General features: G+C 37.5%; 1 protein-coding gene across 6 annotated transcripts in view; it reads left to right on the forward strand.

Annotated features, from left to right (window-relative positions):
* Positions 1-27026, forward strand: part of GLCE (glucuronic acid epimerase) — a 121785-nt gene that overhangs the window by 56402 nt on the left and 38357 nt on the right. The window contains exon 3 of one of the 6 annotated variants that reach the window (XM_077937741.1): positions 9778-9884. In XM_077937741.1, the coding sequence (XP_077793867.1) occupies positions 9808-9884 (77 nt within the window). In that variant the 5' untranslated portion in view covers positions 9778-9807. 6 annotated transcript variants of the gene reach the window in all.

The raw sequence follows: 27026 nt of genomic DNA on the forward strand, positions 1-27026 counted from the left end.
GAAATAATTTTAGATGTACAAGTAAGTTACAATGATAATATAGTATAGAGAGTTTTTTGTGTTCATTACTCAGCTTACCCTCATGTTAACATCTTACATACCCATGGTATAGTGATCAAAACTAAATAATCAATAATGACTTACTAAAACTACAGACCTTATTAGAATTTCACCAGGTTTTCCACTAATGTTCTTTTTCCAGGATCCCATATTACAGTTAGTTGTGTTATTTCCTTAGTCTCCTCCAATCTGACAGTTCCTTAGTCTTTCCATGTCTCTCATGATTTTCACACTTTGAAAGACTCCTGGTCAGGTATTTTGTAGAATGTCATTCAATTAGAGTTTCCCTGATGTTTCCTCATAACTAGATTGAAGTTACAGATTTTGAGACAGAATACCACAGAGGTGATATGCCTTTTTCAGCACACAATATCAGAGGCTACGTGGTGTCAGAATGTCCTATTACTGGTAATGTTAGCCTTGATCACTTGATTATGGTGGTGTCTACCAGATTTCTCTATTTAAAAGTTAATATTTTTCCCTTAATTAATAAATATTTAGGGGAAAATGCTTTGAGGCTTGACAAATATCTTGTTTTCCTTAAATTTTTGGCCACTAATTTTAGCATTTATAGGTGGATCTTGCCTGCAGCATCTGTGGTGTTTTAGTGGTGATTTTCTATTCTCCGTATTTCCTCTACATTTATCAATTGTAATTCTTCTGTAATACAGAGTAGTCCCTCCTCACATTTATTTGCTTAATCATTTGCTTATATCAGTGTGAACTCATAGATATTTATTTTATTCTCTGGATTAGAATCAAAATTCTGTTGTTATTTATTTTATTGCTCAAATTGTTCCAGCTTCGGCCACTGGGAGCACTTTTCAACGTGTCATTGTCTTTTTCTTTTCTTTCTTTTTTTTTTTTTTAAAGCAATTCCTTACTTTCTGACTTTATGAGATGCTTCAGGCTTATCTTGTATTTTCCCTGCTCTAGCCCTGAAATCACTTACCTCTCCAAGGAACCCAGGTCCAACTTGTTGGATAATAGTATTTAGAAACCAGCATCTGGGTGCTAGGTATGTTCATTGCTACCGAGGTGTTACTGCTTTTATACCTTTCAGGGGTCAGAGTTAGGAAATGTATACTGATATGGTTAGGCTTTGTGTCCCCACCCAAATCTCATCTTGAATTGTAATCCGCATAATCCCCACATGTTAAGGTAGAGACCTGGTGGGAGGTGACTGGGTCATGGGGCAGTGTCCCCATGCATTTCTTATAATAGTGAGCGCTCATGAGATCTGATGGTTTTATAAGTGTCTGACAGTTCGTCCCTTACACACTTGCTCTCTTGCTTGCTGCCATGTAAGACATTCCCTTCTGCCATGATTATAAGTTTCCTGAGGCCTCCCCAGCCATGTGGAACTGTGAGTCAATTAAACTTCTTTTCTTTATAAATTACCCAGTCTTGGGCAGTTCTTTATAATAGTGTGAAAACGGACGAATACATATACTAACTCACATACATACATACATCTATATTTATTTCTGTGTTTACTTGCTGTATACACACTTAAAATATTAATTCATACTGATACCTTCAACTCCAGTTTTGTACCACAGGGATTATTCTAGTGTTTCCCCTTTGCTTATTTGTAATTTCTTTCTCCCACAGTGAGAAACCTGACTCTCATTCTCTACACTATATTTATGTGTTTATTAGACATATATAGTAGTTGCCAAATTGCTAACCCATACTCCTGTGAGAAACAAATTTACCAAATAGAATACAGTGTTTGTGTACAGTTATTTTTATCTTTATTCTCACATTATCCAGCCAAAATGCTTTTTTCCAAAGTTAGTTGTCAGGTCTTTTCTTCTGTATATCCCCATCAGTCTACTGTGCCATTTCATTTGTACCACAGTTAGATTCATTTTGTCACAGTTCACATTCCATCTTGGGTTTCCCTGATACCCTGGTTGTTTGCATTTAATTTATATACAGTAAAATTCATTCTTTGTGTTGTACAGTTTTGTGGATTTTGAAAAATGCATAGAGTCACATACCTACCAACAGCAGTTCTGTGACCACCCACCCCCGCCTAATTTTTTTGTGCTGCCACTTTGTAGTCAGCCTCTCTCCCCAGCCCCAAATCCTGGCAACCCTTAATGTGTGTTCTATCCCTTTAGTTATTAGCCTTTTCCAGAATATCATATACATGGAATCATATAATATGTAGCCTCTTAGGTCTGGCTTCTTTTTAGCAAAATACATTTTAAGTTTCATCCATTTTGTTGCATAAATCCTTAGTTTGTACCTTTTTGTTGCTGAGTAGTATTCTATTATAGGTACACAATTTGCTTATTCATTTATCTGTTGAGGGACATCTAGGTTGTTTGCAGTTTCAGTCAATCGTGAATAAAGCTACTACGTTTACATAAAGGGTGGGTGTGTGTGTGTGTGTGTGTGTGTACATAAGTTTTCATTTCACTTGAGTGAATACCTAGGAGCAGGATTATGGACCTTATTTTAAGTGTATAGTTAACTTTATAAGAAACTGTTAAACTGTTTCCAAGTGAATGTACAATTTTGCATTCCTGCCATCAATATATAAGAATTTTTGCTGCTCTGCATCCTTGTCAGCACTTGATATTGTGCAGTATATTTTTGCCTTTTATCTGTTCTAATATGTGTGTAGTAGCATCTTGTGTTTTTCTGATGACTTATAATGTTGAGCACCTTTTCATATGTCATCCTTATATGTTTGTGAAAAGGTAGCTGGTCTCTTTTATTTCTCTGTATTTTCTTCTTTTGTGATCAGCCAGGTAGATAGTCTTTCCAATATCTTTTTGATCAAATTAGCTGCCATTATCTCTGACTATTTGGCTATGCTTTATAATAAAATACACATTTTCATAATGAGTTTTGGTTATCTGTACCTATTCCAAGGGAATGTATGTATAGTTTTATATAGCTGAGTATTTGAATAATTTTATTGTTGTCTAAAACTAGATTGCATTATAGGAATCTATCCAAAGGTTACATCTGTGACTGAAAAAACATGTAAGACAAGACAAAGTGTAATAAATGCTGCTAGTGCCGAAGATTGGCATTGGGTTGACAAATGTTACTTTAGAAAAATAAATTTTAGGGTCTTTGGTGAGATCTTTTCATCTTTGGGTATCAAATGAACAAAGAAACCTGATACTCTCTTGGGATATCTGTCAAAAAGAACAAACTTTGGTATGTTCTTACAACTAAGCAGTTAATATTAGGTGAAAGAGATAAGAAATGAATGATTTTAAACTTGGGCTACTTTATATAAACATTTAAACTAGCAACTTAAAATACTTAGGACTTATATTTAGTTCTGTCAGAATGGAATGAAGACATAGCAAGTTTCAGTGGTAGTTTTCTACCCTATTGAAGCCTGATATTTACTATTTCTTTTTGTAAAGACCTATGTTTAACTAAACCATTAGAATATGTGTAGGGATGCCACATTATTTAATTAGGCCTTTCTATTTGTTTGCTGTATAACAAATAGAGAGTTATACAGCAAACTGTATAACTGTTGTATAGTTCTTGCCCTTTTAAGAACTTACTATATTACATAAAATAATATGCCTAGATTTGGAAAATACTATATGCCTTAAAGGATAGCATTACTGTCACATTATGTGGGTAATTATGATTGATTCTGTTGATAATTCTAATTAGCTAAGTGAGTTCCCTATTTCGGTAGGAAATTATTTCCTTTTTCAGTAGGAGAAAGCCAAACGAAACAGTGTTTAATTTACATATTCAGATTCTGAAAATAACTTTAGTATTAGAAGTCATTACAGTTATTACATATGGGAAGATGACCTTTTCTGCTTTAGAGTAAGCATACCTCTTTAAATGTCCTATTTAATAGTGTGATCACATGACTGATATTTCTAATGGCTAAACCCAGTATTGTTATTATGATGATGATGATGACAGTCTTTGATTTAAACCAAAGCCATTATAGAGAGGTCTGCCCTTTCCAATATAAAACTTATAAAACATGTATATATAACTTACATTGGATGTAACTTATGTATATATAACTTACATTAATGGCTGCTGTAGTCATTGTATATATCTTACATTGTTGTCCCTTCTCAGGCCCTATTTGTAAATGGGATGTATTTTTTGTTTGTTTTTTATTGATCCTTATTCCTAGAAATGTAAATGAGATGTAAATAAGACAAACTGTTTTCCAAGCCTTGTAAAAGTAGAAAAATTACTATATGTACATATATTACAAATATATATTTTATTTATTTTTTCCCTTCTCCTGAAAAGCAGTAAAAGAAAAAAAGAATGTGGGTTTTATCTATAAGGCCTTGATAGCAGCCTACTTCCTTGTTTATAGGAGACTAATAAGGTGAACTTTGTGACTTCAGTTGAGTATGCTTTAGAACCTGAAACATAATAAAGTGGCACCTGCTAGCAGTTTTGCATGTATGACAGTTGACATTATCAATTTCACTTTCATTGTTGAAATCAGCACTTCTGAAATTGGGGTATTGAAGAAGGATGGAATTTAACTTCGTTTGAACAGCTGTTCTTTGGTCGACTCTGACTCAGGCACTTTGTTTCCTTATTATTTTATTTTATCCTCAAATTTAATCCTCACAATTTATTTAATTTTCACAATTAGCCTACAAAGGAGGCGTGATTACACACATTTTTACAAACAAAATTTATTCGAAGGAGCCCAGGCTGGGCTCAGTGGCTCACGCCTGTAATCCCAGCACTTTGGGAGGCCGAGGCGGGCAGATCATGAGGTCAGGAGTTTGAGACCAACCAAACCAACATGGTGAAACCCTGTCTCTACTAAAAATACAAAAATTAGCTGGGCGTGTTGGTGCGCACCTATAATCACAGCTACTCAGGAGGCTGAGGCAGGAGAATCACTTGAACCCAGGAGGCGGAGATTGCAGTGAGCTGAGAATGTGCCATTGCATTCCAGCCTGGGTGACAGAGTGAGACTGTCTCAAAAAAAAAAAAAAGAAAATTCACACTTTTATCAACTATACTATGTCGATTCTTCTAAGATTAGAAAAGTAGGCCGGGCATGGTGGCTCATTCCTGTAATCGCAGCATTTTGGGAAGCCAAGGCGGGTGGATTTCTTGAGCTCAGGAGTTCAAGACCAGCCTGGGCAACATGGCAAAACCCCATCTCTGCCAAAAACAAAAAATTAGCTGGATGTAGTGGTGCACGCCTATAGTCTCAGCTACCTGGGAGGCTGAGTCTGGAGGATTGCTTGAGCCTGGGAGGCAGAGGTTTCAGAGAGCCGAGATGGAGCCACTGCACTCCAACTTGGCTGCTAGAGTGAGACCCAGTCTCAAAAAAGAAAACAAACAGAAAAAAAAAAAGTAATGAGAATTATTAGAAAATCTCCCTAAACTTAAGCCTCTGGGAGGGAAACTAATAATTAGACAAGACTCAAATTTCAACCTTATGTAGTATTTTTCTCAGCCTCACGGGGCTTCACTTTTGGAAAACCTGTTTTATGTGTGTTATATAAGAGAACTGTCAGCATAATACCTGTTAATGCTAATCATATGGCTAAATATCCATTCGATATCTTGGAAAAGATTAATAACATTACTGATCATTGTTTTCTTGGAAACAAATTATCTGTGAATCAGAAATAATACACATATCTGCATTGATGTTAGCAGTAAAAATATCTCAAAAATTTAACACTGCAAATGTAACTTTCTGATAGTCCAGTTAAACACTTAAAATGATACTTAGTATAATATTTGCAAAACAAGTTCATATAGCTAAAAATAATGCTTTTAAACTGTTTTGTCAATAAACTCATTTTATGGTAGATCAGTAAATTCTATTTGCATAGTGATTAAACTGTCTTTATCTTAATGGTATTGATAGTAATGTAATGTTATACTGTGAACATTAATAACTTCATGTAGAATTGTCAGTTATAAGGGTTTTTGTTAACATTTGTGTTATATTGTCAGTCTTATTGTACATTTATTATAAATTTATCTGTGGTCCAGTCATTAGTTACTTAGTATTTATTTCTAGCATATTATTGTCAAATCAATAAAATATAGAGCATGTTTCAAGGATAATGAAATTGTATGGATAGTTGTTTTGGTGTATGTAAGCAGTCAAACTGTAGATTTTGTGTTGAAAAGGTGATAAATGTTAGTTGACATTTGGTAAGGAAAAAGTCCAATAATTCAGTATTTCTTTTATAACATCCCAGGGTAAAGTATGTTGTAATACTAAGTAGTATATATAAAAGTAGTATCTGAGCCTGTGTATTTATTTCAGTGTTATAAGTAGAACAACAAAGTTAGAAAGCTGCAGTGGAAAGCAGAGCCTTCGTAAGTAATCACAAGACTTGGACCTAGTGTTGGTGCAGCCAGAACTAGTTGTGTGACTTTGGATAAGTCATTAAACTCTAGATCTTATTTTGTTGTTGTTGTTGTTTACAAATAAACTAGTTGGACTATGGTTTTTAAGATTATTGCCAGTTCTGTGATTCTTTTTTGTTTTCAATTGTTTAAATTGTGTTAAAATACACATAATATAAAATTTACCATCTTAACTATTTTTAAGTATATAGTTCAGTGGTATTAAATACATTCATAGTGTTATGCATCCATTTCCATTATTCTTTCAATCTTGTAAACCTGAAGCTCTGTACTAATTAATCAATAACTCCCCAGTTTCCCCTTCCCCCACTCCCTGGCAACCACCAATCTACTGTCTGTCTGTATGATTTTGAGTAAGTACCTCATACAAATAGAATTATAGTATTAGTGGTTTTGGTGACTAGTTTATTTCACTTAGTATAATGTCCTCAAGGTTCATCTATGTTGTAACATAAATCATAATTTCCTTTCTTTTTAAGGCTGAAAAATATTTTGTTGTATGTATATACCACATTTTACTTATGCATTCCATTGATACACTCTTGGGTTGCTTGCACATTTTGGCTGTTGTTAATAATGCTGCTGTGAACATAGGTGTACCAATATTTCTTCAAGAGCCTGTTTTAAATTGTTTGGGGATATACTGAGAAGTGGAAGTGTTGGATCATATGGTAAACTCTATTTTGAATTTTTTGAGAAGCTGTCATACTGTTTTCCACAGTGGCTGTACCATTTTGTTTTTCTTATTTTTTAAATTTATTTTTTTTTCTTTTATACAAACCTGCACATGTAAGTGGCTGTACCATTTTACATTCTCATCAACACTGCACAAGAGTTCCAATTTCTTTACATCCTTGTCAGCACTTGTTATTTTCTGTTTTCTGATGGTAGCCATTATAATGGGTATGAGGTAGTATCTCATTGTAGTTTTGATTTGTGTTCATTAATGTTTACTGATGTTGAGCATCTTTTTATGTGTTACTTGGCCAGTTATGTGTATATTCTTCAGTGAAATGTCTATTCAAGTTTTTTGCCCATTTTTGAATTGGGTCGTTTGCTTTTTGTTGTTGAGTTTTAGAAGTTATCTGTACATTCTGGATATTAATCCCTTATCAGATATATAATTTGCAAATATTATCTCCTATTCTGTGAGTTGCCTTTTTACTCTGCTGATATTGTCTTTTGATGTACAACATTTTATATTTTTCATGAAGTCCAAATTGTCTTTCTCTTGTTGCTTGTGATTTTGAGTAATATCCAGGAAATCATTACTAAATCCAGTATTGTGAAGCTTTTGCCCTGTTTCCTTCTAAGAATTTTATAGTTTTAGAATTTATGTTTAAGTCTTTCATCTATTTTTACATATGGTAAGGATCCAACTTCACTCTTTTGCATATGGAGATCCAGTTTTCCCAACACCATTTGTTGAAAAGACAAATTACTCCCTTTTGGGTGGTCTTGCCACCCTTGTCAGAATTATTTGATTATATATTTGAGGGTTTATTTTGGGCCCTCTAGTGTATTCCATTGGTCTATATGTCTGTGTCAGTACTATACTGTTTTGATCATTCTAACTTTTGAAATCAGAAAATGTGAATCTTCCAACTTGGTTCTTTTTCAAGATTGTTTTGGCTATTTGAGGTCCCTTGAGATTCCATGTGGATTTTTGGATAGGTTTTTCTATTTCCATGAAAAACATGTCATCAGGATTTTGATAGTGATTGCATTGGATCTGTAGATTACTTTATGTAGTGTTGACATTTTAACAATATTATGTCTTCCAATACATGAACATGGGATATGTTTTCTCTTCTTTAATTTTTTTCAGTAGTGTTTTGTAATTTTCATTTTACATGTCTTTTACCTCCTTGGTTAATTTCTAAGTATATTATTCTTTTTGATGCTATAATAAATGGAATTACTTTTGTCATTTTATTTTCAGATTATTCCTTGTTACTATATAGAAGTTAATTTTTAAAAAATTAGGCCAGGCACGGTGACTCATGTCTATAATCCCAGCACTTTGGGAAGCTGAGGTGGGTGGATCACCTTAGGTCAGGAGTTCAAGACCAGCCTGGCCATCATGGCGAAACCCCATCTCTACTAAAAATACAAACATTAGCTGAATGTGGTGGTGGGCACCTGTAATCCCAGCTACTCGGAAGGCTGAGGCAGGAGATTCACTTGAACCTGGGAGGCAGATGTTGCAGTGAGCTGAGATCACGCCATTGCATTCCAGCCTGGGTGACAAGAGTGAAACTCCATAAAAAATAAAATTAAATTAAAAGGCTTTATTGAGATATATTTCATATACCATAAAATTTACTGATTTAAAATGTACAGTTCAGTGGTTTCTAGAATATATAGAATTGTGCAGTCATTACCACAGTCTAACTTTAGAACATTTCAACTGTTCAGAAAGAAATGTTGTACACATTAGCACTCATTCCTGCTTCTGTGCATCTCACCCCGTGCTTCACTATAGCTCCAGGCCACTGCAAATCTACTTTCTGTCTCCCTGGATTTTCCTGTTCTAGGCATTTCACATAAAAGCAGTCAGACAATATGCAGTCTCTTATGACTGGATTCTTTCACTTAACATAATATTGACAAGGTTCACTCATATTACAGCATTTTTATATATATTTTTATAGATTCAGGGGGCACATGTGCACTTCTATTACGTGCCTATCTTGTGCAGTAGTGAAGTCTGGGCTTTTACTGAACCTAGTAATAGTGAATGGTGTTCCTAGTAGATAATTTTTCAGGTCTCACTTCCTTACTGCTCTGCCCTGTTTTGGAGTCCCCAGTGTCTATTAGACCCTTCTGTATGTTCATGTATACCCATTGTTTAGCTCCCACTTATACACGAGAACATGTAGCAATTGGTTTTCTTTTTCTGAGTTAATTCACTTAGGCTAATGGCCTCCACCTCTATCCATGTTATATTGCAGCATTTTTAAGCAGCCGAATAATCTTCTAAAATTCATTTTTAAGGCTGAATAGTATCCCATCATATGGCTATACCACATTTTATTTATTAATTCATCAGTGACAGGCATTATGTTGCTTCTAGTTTTTGAATAATGCTGCTATGAACCATGTATGTACAAGTTTTGGTAGGAAGACACATTTTCATTTGTTCTGGGTATATATCTAGGAGTGGAATTGCTGGATTATATGGTAGCTATGTGTTCAACTTTTAGAGGAACTACCAGATGTGTTCTAAAGTGGCTGCACTGTTTTACATTCTAACCGGCAAAAATGAGGATTCCAATTTCTTTAAATTCTCATCATCACTTTAAAAAAAACTTTATTTTTTAACTTTTATTTTAGGTTCAAGGGGTACCTGGGCAGATTTGTTACATGGATAAATTGCATGTCACTGAGGCTTGTTGTATGAATGATCCCATAACCCAGGTGGTGAGCACAGTTCTCAATAGGTATGTTCCAAGCCATTTTCCCCTCCACGCTCCCCGCTTAAGCAGTCCCCAGTGTCTGTTTTTCCTATCTTTGTGTACGTGTGTATTCAATGTCTGGCTCCCACTTATAAGTGAGAACATGTGGTATTTGGTTTTCTGTTCCAACACTAGTTCACTTATGATAATGAATTCCAGCTGCATCTATATCGCTGTAAAGGACATGATTTCATTCTTTTTTATGGCTGTATAGTATTCCATGGTATATATATACTACATCTTCTTTATCCAGTCCACCATTGATGGGCATTGTGGTTGATTCCTGTCTTTGCTATTATAAGTACTACTGCATGTGTCTTTTTGGTAGAACAATTTATTTTCCTTTGGGTATATACCTTACTGTGGGATTGCTGGATTGAATGGTTGTTCTACTTTAAGTTATTTGAGAAATCTCCACACTGCTTTCCACAGTGGCTGAACTAATTTATATTCCCACTGGCAGCATATAAGTGTTTCCTTTTCTCCACAACCTCACCAGCATCTGTTGTTTTTTGACTGTTTAGTAATAGCCATTCTGACTACTATGAGATGGTATCTCATTGCAATTTGTATTTGCATTTCTCTAATGATTAATGATGATCATTTTTTCATATATTTGTTAGCTGCGTGTATGGTTTCTTTTGAGAATTTTTGTTCATGTCTTTTGCCCATTTTTTAAATGGGTGATATGGTTTGGCTGTGTTTCAACCCAAAATCTCATCTTGAATTATATTCTGAATTATAATCACCACATATTGGGGCTCAGAAGACAGGAAGATATGGGAAAGTTTGGAACTTCCTAGAGACTTGTTGGATGGTTTTGACCAAAATGCTGATAGTGATATGGCTGAGGTAGTCTCAGATGGCGATAAGGAACTTGTTAGAAATTGGAGTAAAGGTCACTCTTGCTATACAAAGAGACTGGTGGCATTTTGCCCCTGCCCTGGAGATGTGTGGAACTTTGAACTTGAGGGAGATGATTTAGGGTATCTGGTGAAAGAAATTTCTAAGTGGCAAAGCCTTCAAGAGGAAGCAGAGCATAAAAGTTTGGAAAATTTCAACCTGAAGATGCAATAGAAAAGAAAACCCCATTTTCTGGGGAGAAACTGTAGCTGGCTGCAGTTAAGTAACCAGGAGCCAAATGTTAACCACCAAGACAGTGGGGAAAATGTCTCAGGACATGTCAGAAACCTTCATGGCAGACTCTCCCAGCACAGGCCCAGAGGCCTTAGAGGGAAAAATGGTTGCATGGGCTGGGCTCTTCTGTTCTACGCAGCCTCGGGATGTGGTGTCCTGCATCCCAGCTGCTTCAGCTCCACCCGTGGCTAAAGGGAGCAAACATACAGCCTCAGGCCGTAGCTTTAGAGGGTACAAGCCCCAAGCCTTGGTGTCTTACACATGATGTTGGGCCTGTGGATGTACAGAAGTCAGTAATTGAGGTTTGGGAACCTCTGCCCTAGATTTCACAGGATGTATGGAACCACCTGGATGTCCAGTTAGAAGTTTGCTGCAGGGGCAGAGCCCTCATGGAGAACCTCTGGTCAGTCAGTGCAGAAGGGAAATATGGGGTCAGAGCCCCCACACAGAGTCCCCACTGGGCCACTGCCTAGTGGAGCTGTGAGAAGAGGGCCACTGTATTCCCAACCAGAGAATGGTAGGTACACCGACAGCTTGCACTGTGTACCTGGAAAAGCTGCAGGCACTCAATGCCAACCTGTGAAAGCCATCAGGAGGGGGGTTGTATACTGCAAAGCCACAGGGGTGGAGCTACTCAAGGCCATGGGAGCCCACCTTTTGTATCAGTGTGACCTGGATGTGAGACATGGAGTCAAAGGAGATTATTTTGGAACTGTAAGATTTAATGACCGCCTTATTGGATTTTGGACTTGCATGGGGCCTGTAGCCCTTTTGTTTTGGCCAATGTCTCCTGTTTGGAATGGGTGTATTTACCCAGTGCTTGTACCCCCATTATATCTAGGAAGTAACTAATTTTTTATTTTACAGGCTCATAGGCAGAAGGGACTTGCCTTGTCTTAGATGAGACTTTGGACTTGGACTTTTGGGTTAATGCTGGAATGATTAAGACTTTAGGGGACTATTGGAAAGGCATGATTGTGTTTTGAAATGTGAGGACATGACATTTGGGAGGGGCCAGGGGCAGAATGATATGGTTTGGTTGTGTTCCCACCCGAAATCTCATCTTCAATTGTAATCTGAATTATAATCCCCAGGTGTAGTGGGAAGGCCCTTGGGGGAAGTGATTAGATCATGGCTGCGATTCCCCCATGCTGTTCTCATGATAGTGAGTGAGCTCTCATGAAATCTAATGACTTTGTAAGGGGCTTTCCCCTCTTCACTCATTCTTTTCTCTCCTGCCACCTTGTGAAAAAGGACTTGTTTGCTTTCACTTCTGCCATGACTGTAAATGTCCTGAGGCCTCCCCAGCCCTGCAGAACTGTGAGTTAAACCTGTTTCCTTTATAAATTACCCAGTCTCAAGTATGTCCTTATAGCACTTGAGAATGGAGTAATACAATGGGGTTATTTGGTTTTTGCTTGCTGATTTGTTTAAGTTCGTTATAGATTCTGGGTGTTTAGACCTTTATTGGATGCATAACTTGTGAATATTTTCTCCCATTCTGTAGTTTGTAGTTTACTTTGTTGATAATTTCTTTTGCTATGCAGAAGCTCTTTAGTTTAATTAGGTCCCACTGGTCAATTTTTGTTTCTGTTGCAATTGCTTTTGGGGACTTAGTCATAAATTATTTGCTAAGACCAATATCCAGAATGAATGGTACTTCCTCAATTTTCTTCTAGATCTAGATCTAGCCCTTTTGTTTTGGCCAATTTCTCCCATTTGGAATGGGTTTTTTTTTTTTTTTTTCTTCTTTTTTGCTTAGGATTGCTTTTGGTGATTTATTGTTTTAGGTCATACATCTAAGTCTTTATCTTGAGTTAATGTTTGTATATGGTGAAGGGAAGGGGTCCAGTTTTAACCTTGTGCCTATAGCTGGCCAGTTATCACAGCGCCTCTTATTGACTAGGGAGTCCTTTCCCCCGTTGTTTATCAACTTTGTCTGGGTTTATTTCTGGTTCTCTATCCTGTTCCATTGGTTGATGTGTCTGTTTTGGTACCAGTACCATGCTGTTTTGGTTACTATAATCTTGTAGTATAGTTTGAACTCAAGTAGTATAATGCCTCTGGCTTTGTTCTTTTTGCTTAGGATTGCTTTGGTGATTTGAGGTCTTCTATGGTTCTATGTGAATTTTAAAATAGTTATTTGTCTAATTCTGTGAAAAATGACATTGATAATTTGATAGGAATAGCATTAAAACTGTAAATTGCTTTAGGTAGTACAGCTGTTTTGACAATATTCTTTCATCTATGAGCATGGAATGTTATTCCATTTGTTTGTGTCATCTCATTTCTTTATTTGGTATTTTGTAATTCTCAGTCTTTCACTTCCTTGGTAAGCTGTACTCCTAGGTATTTTATTCTTTTTGTGGCTATTGTACATGGTTTTATGCACTTAATTCGACTCTAAGCTTGGACATTATGGGTGTATAGAAATGTACTAATATTTGTGCATTGATTGTGTATCCTGAAACTTTACTGGAGTCGTTTGTCAGTTCTAGGAGCCTTCTGGTAGAGTCTGTAGGGTTTTCTAGGTATAGAATTATATAGTCTGTTAAGAGAGATAGTTTGACTTCCTGTCTCCCTTTTTGGATACCTTTTATTTCTTTCTCTTGCCTGATTGCTCTGGCTAGGACTTCCAGTACTGTATTGAATAGGATTGGTGAGAGTGGGCATCCTTTTTATGTTTCAGTTCTCCAGGGGAATGCTTCCAACTTTTGCCCTTTCAGTATGATGTTGGTTGTGGGTTTGTCATATATGGCTCTTATTTCCTTGAGAGTCACGTTCCTTTAAGTGCCTAATTTGTTGAGGGTTTTCGACATGAAAGGATGTTGAATTTTATTGAAGGCCTTTTCTGTGTCTATTGAGATGATCATGTCCTTTCTGTTATAAACTCTGTTTATGTGGTGAATCACATTTATTGATTTGCCTATGTTGAACCAACCTTGCATCCCAAGAATAAAGCCTACTTGATTGTGGTGAATTAACTTTTTGATGTGCTGCTGGTTCAGTTTGCTAGTATTTCATTGAGAATTTTTGTGTCTGTATTCATCAGGAATACAGGTCTGAAGTTTTCTTTTTTCCTTGTGTCCCTGTAGGACTTTTATATCAGAATGATAATAGCTTCAGAGAATGAGTTAGAGAGGAGTCCCTTCTCCTCAATTTTTTGGAATAATTTTAGTAGGATTTGTACTACCTCTTCTTTGTCCGTCTGGTACAATTCAGCTGTGAATCTGTTTGATCCAGGGCTTCTTTTGATTGGTAGTTTTGTTGTTGTTGTTGTTGTTGTTGTTTTTAATCGCTGATTCAATTTCAGAACCCATTATTGGTCTGCTCAGAATTTTCACTTCTTCCTGGCTCAATCTTAAAAGCCTATGTGTTTCCAGGAACTTATCTATTTATCATGTGTTTTCTAGTTTGTGTGCATAGAGGTGTTCATAATAGTCTCTGAGGGTTTTTGTATTTCTGTGGGGTTAGTTAACATGTTACCTTTGTCATTTCTGATTGTGTTTATTTGGATTTTCTTTTTTCTTTCTAGCTAGCTGTCTAACAATCTTGTTTAATCTTTTGAAGAACCCACTTTGGTTTCATTGATCTTTTCTATAGATTTTTACATTTCAGCTCTGATTTTGGTTATTTCTTTTCTTCTGCTAGCTTTGGTGTTCACTTACTTTTGTGTTTCCACCTCCTTTAGGTGGGCCATTAGGTTGTTAATTTGAGATCTTTGTAATTTCTTGATGTAGGTATTTGTCACTCTAAACCTTCCTCTTAACAGTGCTTTAGCTGGCTGAGTGTGGTGGTTCACGCCTGTAATCTCAGCACTCTGGGAGGCCAAGGCGGGCAGATCACGAGGTCAGGAGTTCAAGGCCATCCTGGCCAACATGGTGAAACCCCGTCTCTACTAAAAATAGAAAAAATAAGCTGGGCATGATGGCAGGTGCCTGTAATCTCAGCTACTCAGGAGGTTGAGGGAGGAGAATCGCTTGAACCCTGGAGGCGGAGGTTGCAGTGAGCTGAGATCGTACCACTACACTCCAGCCCAGGTGACAGAGCAACACTCCATCTCAAAAACAAAAACAAAACAATGCTTTAGCTGTTTCCCAAATATTCTGGTATGTTGTGTCTTTGTTTTCATTAGTTTCAACTAACTTTGTGATTTCTGCCTTAATTTTGTTCTTTACCCAAAAGTCATTTCAGGTCAGTTTGTTTAACTTCCATGTAATTGTATGGTTTTGATAGATCTTTTTGGTATTGACTTCTTTTGGTATTGTGCTGTGGTCTGAGAGTCTGGTTGGCATGGTTTCGATTTTTTTGAATTTGTTGAGACTTTATGATCCAGCATGTGGTGAATCTTTTAGAGTATGTGCTGTGTGTAGATAAGAAGAATGTACATTCTATTGTTGGATGGAGTGTTTTGTAGATGTCTACTAGGTGCAATTGGTCAAGTATCGTGTTTAAGTCCAGCATATCTTTGTTTGTTTTCTGCCTTGATGATCTGTTCAACGCTGTCAATGGTTTTTTTTTTTTTTTTTTTTTTTAAGTCCCCCAGTCTTATTGTGTGGTTGTCTAAATCTCTTTGTAGATCTCTAGAACTTGTTTTATGAATCTGAGTGCTCCAGTGTTTAGTGTATATATATTAAGGATAGTAAGGATAGTTAAGTGTTCCTCTTGTATTGAGCCTTTTATCATTATGTAATACTCTTTCTTTGTCCTTTTTGATCATAGTTTTAAAGTCTGTTTTATATGATATAGGAATAGCAACCCCTTCTCTCTTTTTTTCTACTTGCCTGTTATTTCTGTACCCATTTACTTTTTGCCTGTGAGTGTTGTTACTTGTGAGATGGGTCTCTTGAAGACAGCAGACAGTTGGATCCTGCTTCTTTATCCAACTTGCCACTCTATGCCTTTTAAGTGGAACATTTAGCCCATTTACGCTCAGATTCAATATTGATATGTGAGGATTTGATCTTATTGTGCTATTGGCTGGTTGTTATGTAGACCTGATTGTATAGTTGCTTTATAGTGTCAGTAGGCTATGTGCTTAAGCGTGTTTTTGTGATGGCAGGTATTGTTCTTTCATTTCCATGGTGTTTTTTTTTTTTTTTTTTTTTAGACGGAGTCTCACTCTGTCACCCAGGCTGGAGTACAGTGGCACGATCTCCGCTCACTGCAAGCTCTGCCGCCTCCCAGGTTCACGCCATTCTCCTGCCTTAGCCTCCCGAAGCTGGGACTACAGGCGCCCACCACCACGCCCGGCTAATTTTTTTGTTTGTATTTTTAGTAGAGATGGGGTTTCACCGTGTTCGCCAGGATGGTCTCGATCTCCTGACCTCATAATCTGCCCGCCTCAGCCTCTCAAAGTGCTGGGATTACAGGCGTGAGCCACCGCGCCCGGCTCATTTCCATGTTTAGCACTCCCTTTAGGATCTCTTGTAAAGCAGGTCTAGTGGTAATGAATTTAGCATTTGCTTGTCTGAGAATAATTTAATTTCTTCTTCACTTATGAAACTTAGTTTGGTTGGATATGAAATTCCAATTTCTTCTGTCTTCTAAGGTTTCTGATGAAAGGTGTGCTGTTAGCCTGATGGAGTTCCCTTTGTAAGTGACCAGCCTCTTCTCTCTAGCTCCCTTTAAAGTTGTTTCTTTCATGTGGACCTTGGAGAATCAGATGACTGTGTGTTTTGAGGATGATTGTCTTGCATAGCAATCTCACAGAGGTTCTCTGAATTTCTTGAATTTGCATGTCAGTGTCTCTAGTGAGACTGAGATTTTCCTGGACTATATCCTCAAGTATGTTTTCCAAGTTGCTTGCTCTCTCTGCACTTTCAGGAATGCCAATGAGTCGTAGGGTTGGTCTCTTTATATAATGCCATATTTCTTGGAGGTTTTGGTCATTTTAAAAAATATTTTTTATTTCTGTCTGACTGTGTTACTTCAAAGGAGCAGTATTCAAGCTCTGAGATTCTTTCTTCAGCTTGGTCTATTCTGTTTTTAATGCTTCCAGTTTTATTTTGAAATTCCTGTAGTGAATTTTTCATTTCTGGAAGTTCAGTTTAGTTCTTTCTTAAAATGGTTATGTCATCTTTCAACTCTGGGATCATTTTACTGCTTTCCTTGGATTGGGTTTCAACCTTGTTTTATATCTTGATGAGATTCCTTGCCATCTAGATTCTGAATTCTTTGTCTGCCATTTCAGCCATTTCAATCTGGTTAAGAACCATTGTCAGGGAGCAAGTATGATCATTTGGAGGTAAGAATATGCTCTGGCTTTTAGAGTTGCCAGAGTTGTTGTGCTGGTTCTTTCTCATTGGTGAGGGCTGATATTCATTTTTCCTTTGAAGTTGCTGTTCTTTGAATGGGACTTTTTGTTTTTATGATTTTTATTGCCCTGAGGGTTTGACTGTGGCACAAGTTGCATGTGGTTGAATGGCTTTGTTTCTGAATGCTTTCAGAGGGCCAAGGTTCAGCTTTACACTCACGGGCTGCATGCTCTAACTCTGGGTGGCCTGGACCAAGTCCACAGCTTTGTCCACTGGTCCCTTGAGGCTGAGCCCAGGCTCACTAGAGGGGCTGAGGTACTCCCAGGCTGCTGACAACAGCATCCCATAAGGTATGGCAGCACGGGTCCATGGGCTTAAGTGCTCCTGTGGGAGCACTGCAGGTGGGAGGCATTCTGGCAGGGGCACCGTGGGTGGGAGGCAGGGGTGGTGGAGGCACCACGGGCAGGAAGTGCTCCAGCAGGGTAGTTGAGGCTGTGCTGTGTGTAGGCACGTCCAGACAGGGACTATGAGAGGGGCTAGTGGACAGCAGGGTGCACAGATCAGGCTTACCCTGGTCCCACAGGAAAGAAAGCCCTGTTCTCTCCTGGTCTGGCAGCTTACACAGGTCAGAGCCACTCCTTCCTAAGGAGCTGTTTAGGGCCTGGAACATATCTTGGCACTTGGCAACCCTGTGTGGGGTTCCCAGTTTCCTCCCCCTTCAGTCCTGGCATCTGGGTCATCTCTCTAACCTCTTTCAGTTTGATTTCTCAGATGATCTGTCTGGATTATGCTGATTTAGTTGAATCTCTGGTCTATCTCAGTGGGAGAAGTTATTTCTAGCTATGTCTAGTCAGCCATCTTGTTTGGGTCCTCTGCAACTGATTTTTGTTCATATCCTGCTCCTTTGCTGAATTCATAGTTGATTTTTTTTATAGTGAAAGGTTTAAAATAATTTCACATTCCCTTTTGTGTATTTTCTATAGCTACTTTCTTTGTGGTTACCATGGGATTACAATTAACATCCTAGCATCCTAGGTTATAACTCTTGAATTTGAAGTTATAAAAGTTTAACTTCAATAACATCCAAAAATCCTGCTCATCTACAGCTTTATTCCCACACCTGTCAGTTGTTGGTGTCACAAATTACATCCTTATACATTATGTACCACAATCAAACTCTTAAATGCATTAGTCTCTTAGGTTGTATAGAAAACAAAAAGTGAAGTTACAAACCATTATTACAATAATAGTAGGTTTTGTAATTGCCCATGTAGTTACCTTTATTGGGATACTTATTTCTGGTGTTCTTTCATTTTACCTTATAGATTTCCCTTGATTATTTCTTGCAGGGTAGGTCTAGTGGTAATGAATTCCTTCAGCTTTTATTTATCTAGGAGTATCTTAATGTCTTCTTCACCTTTGAAGGACACTTTTGCTGGATATAGGATTCTTGGTTGACAGATTTTTGTTTGTTTGTTTGTTTGTTTTCCTTCTAGCACATTGAATATGTCAACCCACTGCCTCTGGCCTCCAAAGTTTCTGAGGAGAAACATGATGATAACCTTCTTGAGAGTCCCTTGTATATGATAAGTCTCTTTCTTACTGATTTTAAGATCCTCACTTTGTCTTTGACTTTTGATAGTTTCATTATACTATATCCCAGTATGGGTCTCTGAGTTCATGCCACTTGGAGTTTGTTGAGCTCCTGGGATGTTTATTATAGTCATGTCCTTCATCAAACTTTGGAAGTTTTTCATCATTATTCATGTACTCTCCTTGCCTATTTCTCTTTTCTCCTCCTGAAACTCCCACAATGTATATACTCATCCAATTGTTGGTGTCCCACAGATCTCTTAGATTCTCTTCATTTTTCTTCAGTCTTTTTTTTTTTTCTGTTCCTCAGAGTCATAGTTGCAATTGTCCTATCTTGAAGTTAGCTGATTCTTCAGCCTGCTCAGATATGCCTTTGAATCTATATAGTGAATTTTTCATTTTGTACTTCTCAGCTCCAGAATTTCTTTTTGGTTCCTTTTTAGGTTCTGTATCTCTATTGATATTTATACGTTGTTTCTACATCATTTCCTTGATTCTATCTGCTTCTTCCTTCAGTTATTTGCACATCTTTAAGACAGCATTTTAAGAGCTATGGTAGATTTGCCATCAGGTCTTTTTCAAGGACAATTTCTGTGATTTTTTTTTTTTTTTTGCCTTTGAATGTACCATACTTTCCTGTTTCTTTGTATGCCTTGTGATTTTTTTGTTGTTGTTGTTGAAAACTAGACGTTTAAATCTATTAATATGATAAGCCTGGAAATCAGATTTTCTCCTTTCACTAGGGCTTCTAGGGCTTGTTGTTTTAGTATTATTTTTTGTTTATTGTTTTTGGTTTTTGTAGCCTAGGTAAGGAAACAAGGATCAGCGTATGTCAGGGATAGAAATATAAACTTAAGGTCTTCCCAGGTATTTTCTTTGCATCTTTTCCTGGGCATGCATGATCATTTTCCAGTTTTGTCCATATTTACAGTTGTTTTTGAATGTCCCAGTCTTTAATGTCTGGCTCCCAAAAGGAGAAAAAGAGAAAAATAAATACAGGAAGAAAAATTGGCTGTGGCCCTTTAAGTTCCCTGGAAGTCATTTCAGGGGAGCAGGGGGAGCTCTTGCAACACTGGGAGGAGGTGCAACAACCATGGCTGGCAGCCTCTTTGACTACACCCATGTGATCTTTGGCAACAATCAGTGATCAGAGTACAGATCTCCATATTTGGAGCATGAGGTCCTTTTTGCCCTCGCAGGCTCCTGCAAGCTGAGTACAAACTGCTCCACGAGCACATGCACAGCTGCCTGCCAGGGAGCTAGGAGTGGAGGATGGCTTGCTGCAACTGTGTTAAGAGCTGAAAGTGACCCAAATTAATGCACTTTATCATTTAGTCCTTCTCTTGGAAGTTGCAAGCCTTCAGTGGACTACAGAGTTCCAAGATAGTTACTGTAGACAGATTCTGCCAGTGCAGTTGTTGTCTAAGTTGGGAGACAGATTCCTGGTGGTTCCTACTTTGTCATCTTTCTTGAATCCCTCTTTGATTTTTTATGGCAGAAATTATGTTAATAGTAAACCCAACATAAATGATAGAGTTTTTTTGGTTCTTGATAAATCAGGTTTTTGTTTTTTGTGTTTAGAATGGCAGCCCAAGGTAACTCTGCTGGTGGTTTTATGGCTTATGATACTACATATGCCCATAGTGATATAATATGTCTAAAAAGGTATGATTCCTGGCATTAGGAATAAAATACTACATTAGCCAAATATTTTAAAGTTTTTTTTTCTTTTTTGCAGGGCAGAGGTGGGGAGGGGTTAGATTATTCATCTACCCCACACTTGGCATAATAGAGTAAGCCCTTAGGTTTGGGAATGTATGCAGTAAGCTAGGCATCCTTGCATCAGCTCTCATAGAAGTCCCTGTCCTCTTAGTCTTCAGTAAACATTAGGATAGACTAGGACTTATATTCTGTACCACAGAGTTCAGCATTCAATTAAATATGGTCTTATATCATAGTCTAAATAATTTGTTAATAATTATAAGGTTTTGAGGGGCAGTTATGCCTCTTGTTTGTACACACAGTGCCTAGTAGGTATTCAGTGAACACTTGTTGATTAGGTCCTCATGTATAAGCAAGAATTTTTTTGTGGAATAGTGAAGGTCTTGAAACTTGAGTAGACATTACACTGAAAGTATGCACAACTTCCTGTGAATTATGTGTAAATTTATAGATTTGAACTTTGACTTGCATACTAAAGATTCTTTTACTGTTTTTAGAGTGGTAGTGCTGATATTTCCTAACATTTACTGAGTACTTTCTCTGTGCCTGGCATCGATCTAAACAATTTACATACATTTCATTTAATACTACTTTATGAAGTATTTTTTACATTCATATAGTATATGAGGAAACTAAGATATAAACAAGTTAAACTTTTTCTTAAAGACACAGAGTTAATAAGTGATAGAACCAGGATTCAAACCCAGAAAAAAGAGCTAAAAGCCTACATCCTTAACTTCTATGTTATACGGCCTCCCAGTGTTACATATGTGACGTTTCCAATTTTTATTGGACTTAAGGGCCTAAATTCATCAAACTTCACTCCTCTAAACACACACGCGTGCGCGCGCGCGCACACACACACACACACACCCCTATTTTAATCCTTTGTTATTAGATACAGTTATTAGACCATCTTGGGGTCATGGCGTTTTCTGTCACTTAAACTACTTACCTTTAGGTGAATTGAGTTAGAATTGAGTATTTGACACAAATACTACTTTTGTTCCAGATATGAACATTTCAAAACTCTGTTTCATGAGTAATGAACATGATTTTGGCAATATTCCAAACACTGCTGTTGTTGGAAGTGTTAGGCTAGATAGAATTCTGAGTACTTTTTAAGTTAAATAGACACTGACAAAGGAATATTTTTATAAAGAACTGATAAGCCTTCTGGTCTGTATAAACTCTGTCTGCCCTACAAGTGTACAAATGAGGAAGATAGCAAAATCTGAGAAATGTTATAGTCAATCAGTCACTCCTAAAATGTAGCATTTTTACTTTGTCCATAGTGTTTATTGCAAAACAGCATAGAAATAATGGGGTCTTAAGAGTAAAACTCAGTTGCCAAATAGGAAAGCTTATACTAAAATGGATTCCAATTTCTTAGTGAAAATCAAAACTTGATTGCATAGGAAGTTATAGGAATTTCACGTTCATGCACATCCCTAATCCATAAATCAGGACTTTTTAATATAGATTTCATATCTTCAGCCAGAGTAAGCTTGCTTGCTTGCTTTTTTTTTTTTTAGAAGTAATCTTGCTCTTGTCGCCCAGGCTGGGGTGCAGTGGCATGATCTCGGCTCACTGCAACCTCCGCCTCCCAGGTTCAAGCGATTCTCCTGCCTCAGCCTCCTGAGTAGCTGGGATTATAGGCTCCCACCACCACACTCAGCTAATTTTTGTACTTTTAATAGAGACAGGGTTTCACTGTGTTGGCCAGGCTGGTCTTGAGCTCCTGACCTCAGATGATCCACCCGCCTCGGCCTCCCAAAGTGCTGGAATTACAGGCGTGAGCCACCACGCCCGGCCAAGAGTGAGCTTTCTAATTAGTATTTTATTGAGTCGGATGTCAGTAGGGAAAAAAAGTGTATGTGTATAAAATATATATAATTATTGCCTAACTAAATCAAGGATGATTCATTGTTTAAATGTAATTTGAGTCAGTGTACCATGTGTAAGAGAGAAATTTTTGCTAAGTCACTAAGATTATGGGGAATATTTGTTACAACCCCAGGCCTAGATTATCCTAATTAATACCCTACAGAAAGGGTATCCAGATAATCATTAGAGACCCCTATTGTATAAAGGGATACTTTGGAGAGAGAACATCAGTATTAGTGAAGCCCTATGATAACTCAAGTCACTCGTCTTAAATATGATTTGTTCAGTGTAGAGCTGATACTGGAGTAGATGTGTCAGAGAAAGCTTTTAAGTATGTACAAAAACACAGTATTTGTTAGAATGAACTGTTAGATAACTAAATCAGGAGAGTCATCAACTTTCTTTTTTCATATGACAGAAAAAAAATTAGATAACCTTTTTTGAGTGAATGTTCTGAGCCAAACATAAACCTACTTAGGTATGGGTAAGTAGGGTGTGAGACAGATTTTATTATACTTTAGACTTTTGAAGACAAAATAGCTAATTTTACCAAGTTTTTATGAGCAGCCAGAGATTTTGCCTTTGCTACCTAGTGTTTTTTGTCCAGTCATTCTTTTTTTTTGAGACGGAGTCTTGCTCTGTTCCCCAGGCTGGAGTGCAGTGGCGTGATCTTGGCTCACTACAAACTCCACCTTCCGGGTTCACGCCATTCTCCTGCCTCAGCCTCCCAAGTAGCTGGGACTACAGGCGCCCGCCACCATGCCCAGCTAATTTTTTTATATTTTTCACTGTGTTAGCCAGGATGGTCTCTATCTCCTGATCTCATGATCTGCCCGCCTCGGCCTCCCAAAGTGCTGGGATTACAGACATGAACCACTGCACCCAGCCTTGTCCAGTCATTCTTAAAAATCACATGTTAAGTGAGTTGATGGAATATTCCCTGAGCACTTGGCAACATCCTCAGCAAATGCCCTCATTTCATTGTTTTGTTGTTTTGTTGTTGTTTGTTCTCTAGATCTTAAAGGACTTTTTGATATCTTTATATATGCCTATAAGCTTTTTTCCCATTTAGGATACATGTGTGATTCAGATGTGTGTGTATGTGTGTGTGTGTGTGTGTGTGTGTGTGTGTGTGTGTATGTATTTTTTTTTTTTTTTTTTCCTGAAATGGAGTATTGCCCTGTCACTCAGACTGGAGTGCAATGGCACCATCTCGGCTCACTACAACCTCCGCCTCCTGGGTTCAATCAGTTGTGCTGCCACAACCTCCCAAGTAGCTGGGATTACAGGCACACACCACCACGCCTGGCTAATTTTTGTATTTTTAGTAGAGACAGGGTTTCACCATATTGGCCAGTCTGGTCTCAAACTTCTAACCTTGTAATCCACCCACCTTGGCCTCCGAAAGTGCTGGGATTACAGGCCTGAGCCACCACGCCCAGACTCAGATTTTTATATATACTTTTGGATGGAGTAAAGTAGGCTATTGTCTGAGTAATTATAGTTTCCTTTTATTTGCAAGAAAATAACATAATTTTAATTACTTGAGAGAGAACAGCTTTCTGTGTCCAGTATGTTAATGAGTGAAGCCATAGTGTCAGTCTCGTAGGAGAGTATGGTAGAATAGTCATTAATGTCTTTCTAACCGCTAGTGCTAATCTAGGACTAATACTATGTTCTTAGTAATCAGTGATACTTTCAGGCAGTGGCTCCTAAGATGAGATACAAATTGTGTTATATTACAAAATGCATTCCTAGGAACAAAAGTCTTGATTAGTCACTTGGTTTTATGGGATTGATATGACTACATGAGTCGTGTGTGTGTGTGTGTGTGTACATTAATATGTCCATATGTTCTTCCTCCTGAGTTATTTGTCATGAAAATAGATATCATTGAGTTATGCCTTTATTTTCCCAGTTGTCTAAAACATTTCAAGTCCTTTAAAAAAATTGATGCATTGCTTTCTAGTTTTTATTGTTGCAGAGCTTGAAACCATTATAATTCCTAAACTAGCTGTGGCTTCTTACAGGGAAAAAATAAGTGTTTAGAATAGCAGAGTAGAATTTGAGGGGGAAATTATATTCACAGAAATTGTTTATATGTATAATAGAAACAATTAGACAATTAAATAGAAAACAAAAGGGGGAAAAAGCTATTCACACATGGCTTCTCCTCTCAAGGAGCTTATTTTTTGACATAAATGCAACAGCAAGCACATATAAGACATTTATCCTTGAGAGTAAGCTTTTGATCAGTCTAAAGTCATAGACTAAATGAGAATATTTCTGTTTGGTTGGAGAATATGCTGTTTCAGGAGGAGCAGCAGACAGTAGGAAAGGAGCCAAGAATACACGATTGAGAAACAATGTTCTAACGGTGTAACTTATTGACATTTATTATTAAAGACTGTAGAATATTCATATTTGGGCATTTTAGGATAGTTTCTCATTTTCCTGGAAAGGCTGAAAGAGGGAATACGGGCTTAAAATTTCATAGTCATCTTAAGCGGTTCCTTTCAGAAAAGTATGTTCAGGGTGGGCATATTTAACTTTTGGGTGCTCTATAACCTCTAAGAATTTAGATGTAAAGTATGTGAAAAACATGTAAAAGATTCCATAAAGCCCCCAAAAGTCTTGAAGTTTGACCTCCTCGGTCACTTCTTGTGACTAACATGGAGAAAAGAGAAATCAAAATTGTATTGACTTTATGTTTGTTTTTAGTTTATAAATTCTCTTTGTTTTATCTCTACATTCAGGCTGTGTAAATTTATACCAAGAAACTTCTAGAAAAATTACATTTTAAGTCAAGAAATAGACATTAATAACATACTTGAATGCTTTCTCCCCCCAGACAATAGTAATGGAGGAAACATTGTTGTCATGTCTTCAAATTCAGCATATGTTAAACTTTGCTTCCTAGTGGTGGAGTTTCAGCACTAAGGAAAAAGAACAGTCTCTATCCTTATTACATATGTGCATTGTAGGGTATGATAAGAAGCTCAGTTTATAACTCAGGTACCCTATTAGACTGTTTAGAGACCATAGCTACTTTGTGGTTGGCTTAATAGAGAAGGAAAGATTTGTATAACATCTTAATTTCTTTTTTTTTTTTTTTTTTGAGACGGAGTCTCGCTCTGTCGCCCAGGCTGGAGTGCAGTGGCGCGATCTCGGCTTACTGCAAGCTCCGCCTCCCGGGTTCACGCCATTCTCCTGCCTCAGCCTCCCGAGTAGCTGGGACTACAGGCGCCCACAACCGCGCCCGGCTAATTTTTTGTATTTTTAGTAGAGACGGGGTTTCACCGTGGTCTTGATCTCCTGACCTTGTGATCCGCCCGCCTCGGCCTCCCAAAGTGCTGGGATTACAGGCGTGAGCCACCGCGCCCGGCCAACATCTTAATTTCTTAATCAGCATTTGCCACAATTTGAAACCTAGAGTTTATGATGATGTGTGAGTAATAATTTAAATTCTGTCTTAAGGAAGCAATTTTTAAAACATGAAGCAGTGTGTAGGCTACACGGTATAGCTTGTCACAGGAAGAAAACACATACGTACATGTGAAATATATGTGATACACATATACATATGTGGAGATTTTTTTTTTTTTGAGACGGAGTTTTGCACTTGTTGCCCAGGCTGGAGTACAATGGCATGATCTCGGCTCATTGCAACCTCTGCCTCCTGGGTTCAGGCGATTCTCCTGCCTCAGCCTCCCCAGTAGCTGGCATTACAGGCACGCGCCACCACGCCCGGCTAATTAATTTTTGTATTTTTAGTAGAGAGGAGATTTCACCATGTTGGCCAGACTGGTCTCGAATTCCTGACCTCAGGTAATCCGTCCGCCTCAGCCTCTCAAAGTGCTGGGATTACAGGCATGAGCCATCGCGCCTGGCCAGAAGATTATTTTTTAAAAATTTTTTTGACTTTATTTTTTCCGGGGTCACCATTCCCACAGCCAAGGTGGGGATGCCGCCCCATAGAAGACGATTTTGATTTGGGAAGAAAGAAAGTATAATTTTCTCCTTGCCAAATATTTGTAATTCAGGTTTTACCTTTGTAAATAATCCCAGTGCCAAGATTTTAGGTTGTTTATATAAATGTCAGTGAAAACTTAATTTCAGCCCTTAGAAAATATATTGATATATATACATGGAATATATTTATATGCATTAAGAAATAATCTTAGGTAAAATTTCATTTCTGCTTCACTACCTTATTTTTTTAGGTAAATGCAGTTTCTGTGCTGCAAGTTGTATTCACCTCAAATTTAAAAACCAACAGAAAGTATCTATACCCTTTGCTCAACATGAAGTAAGGTCTTAAGCAGGAGGTTAATGAAAGTTCTTGCAGTGCTGAAGTTAATTCAATTTGGTAACCTTCTTCTTTGCCTAGAAAATTGTGCGTCTGGGAAATACTAGTTTAAATCTTATTTAATTCACATTTATTGCTGATAAAATTTATGTTCCCTACCAATAATCATTCTGTGGAAAGGCAGATTATATTTGTTTCTTGATTGCTATTCTTATCAACTTT

Source organism: Macaca mulatta, chromosome 7 (genome assembly GCF_049350105.2).
Source record: "Macaca mulatta isolate MMU2019108-1 chromosome 7, T2T-MMU8v2.0, whole genome shotgun sequence".
Lineage (NCBI taxonomy): Eukaryota > Metazoa > Chordata > Mammalia > Primates > Cercopithecidae > Macaca > Macaca mulatta.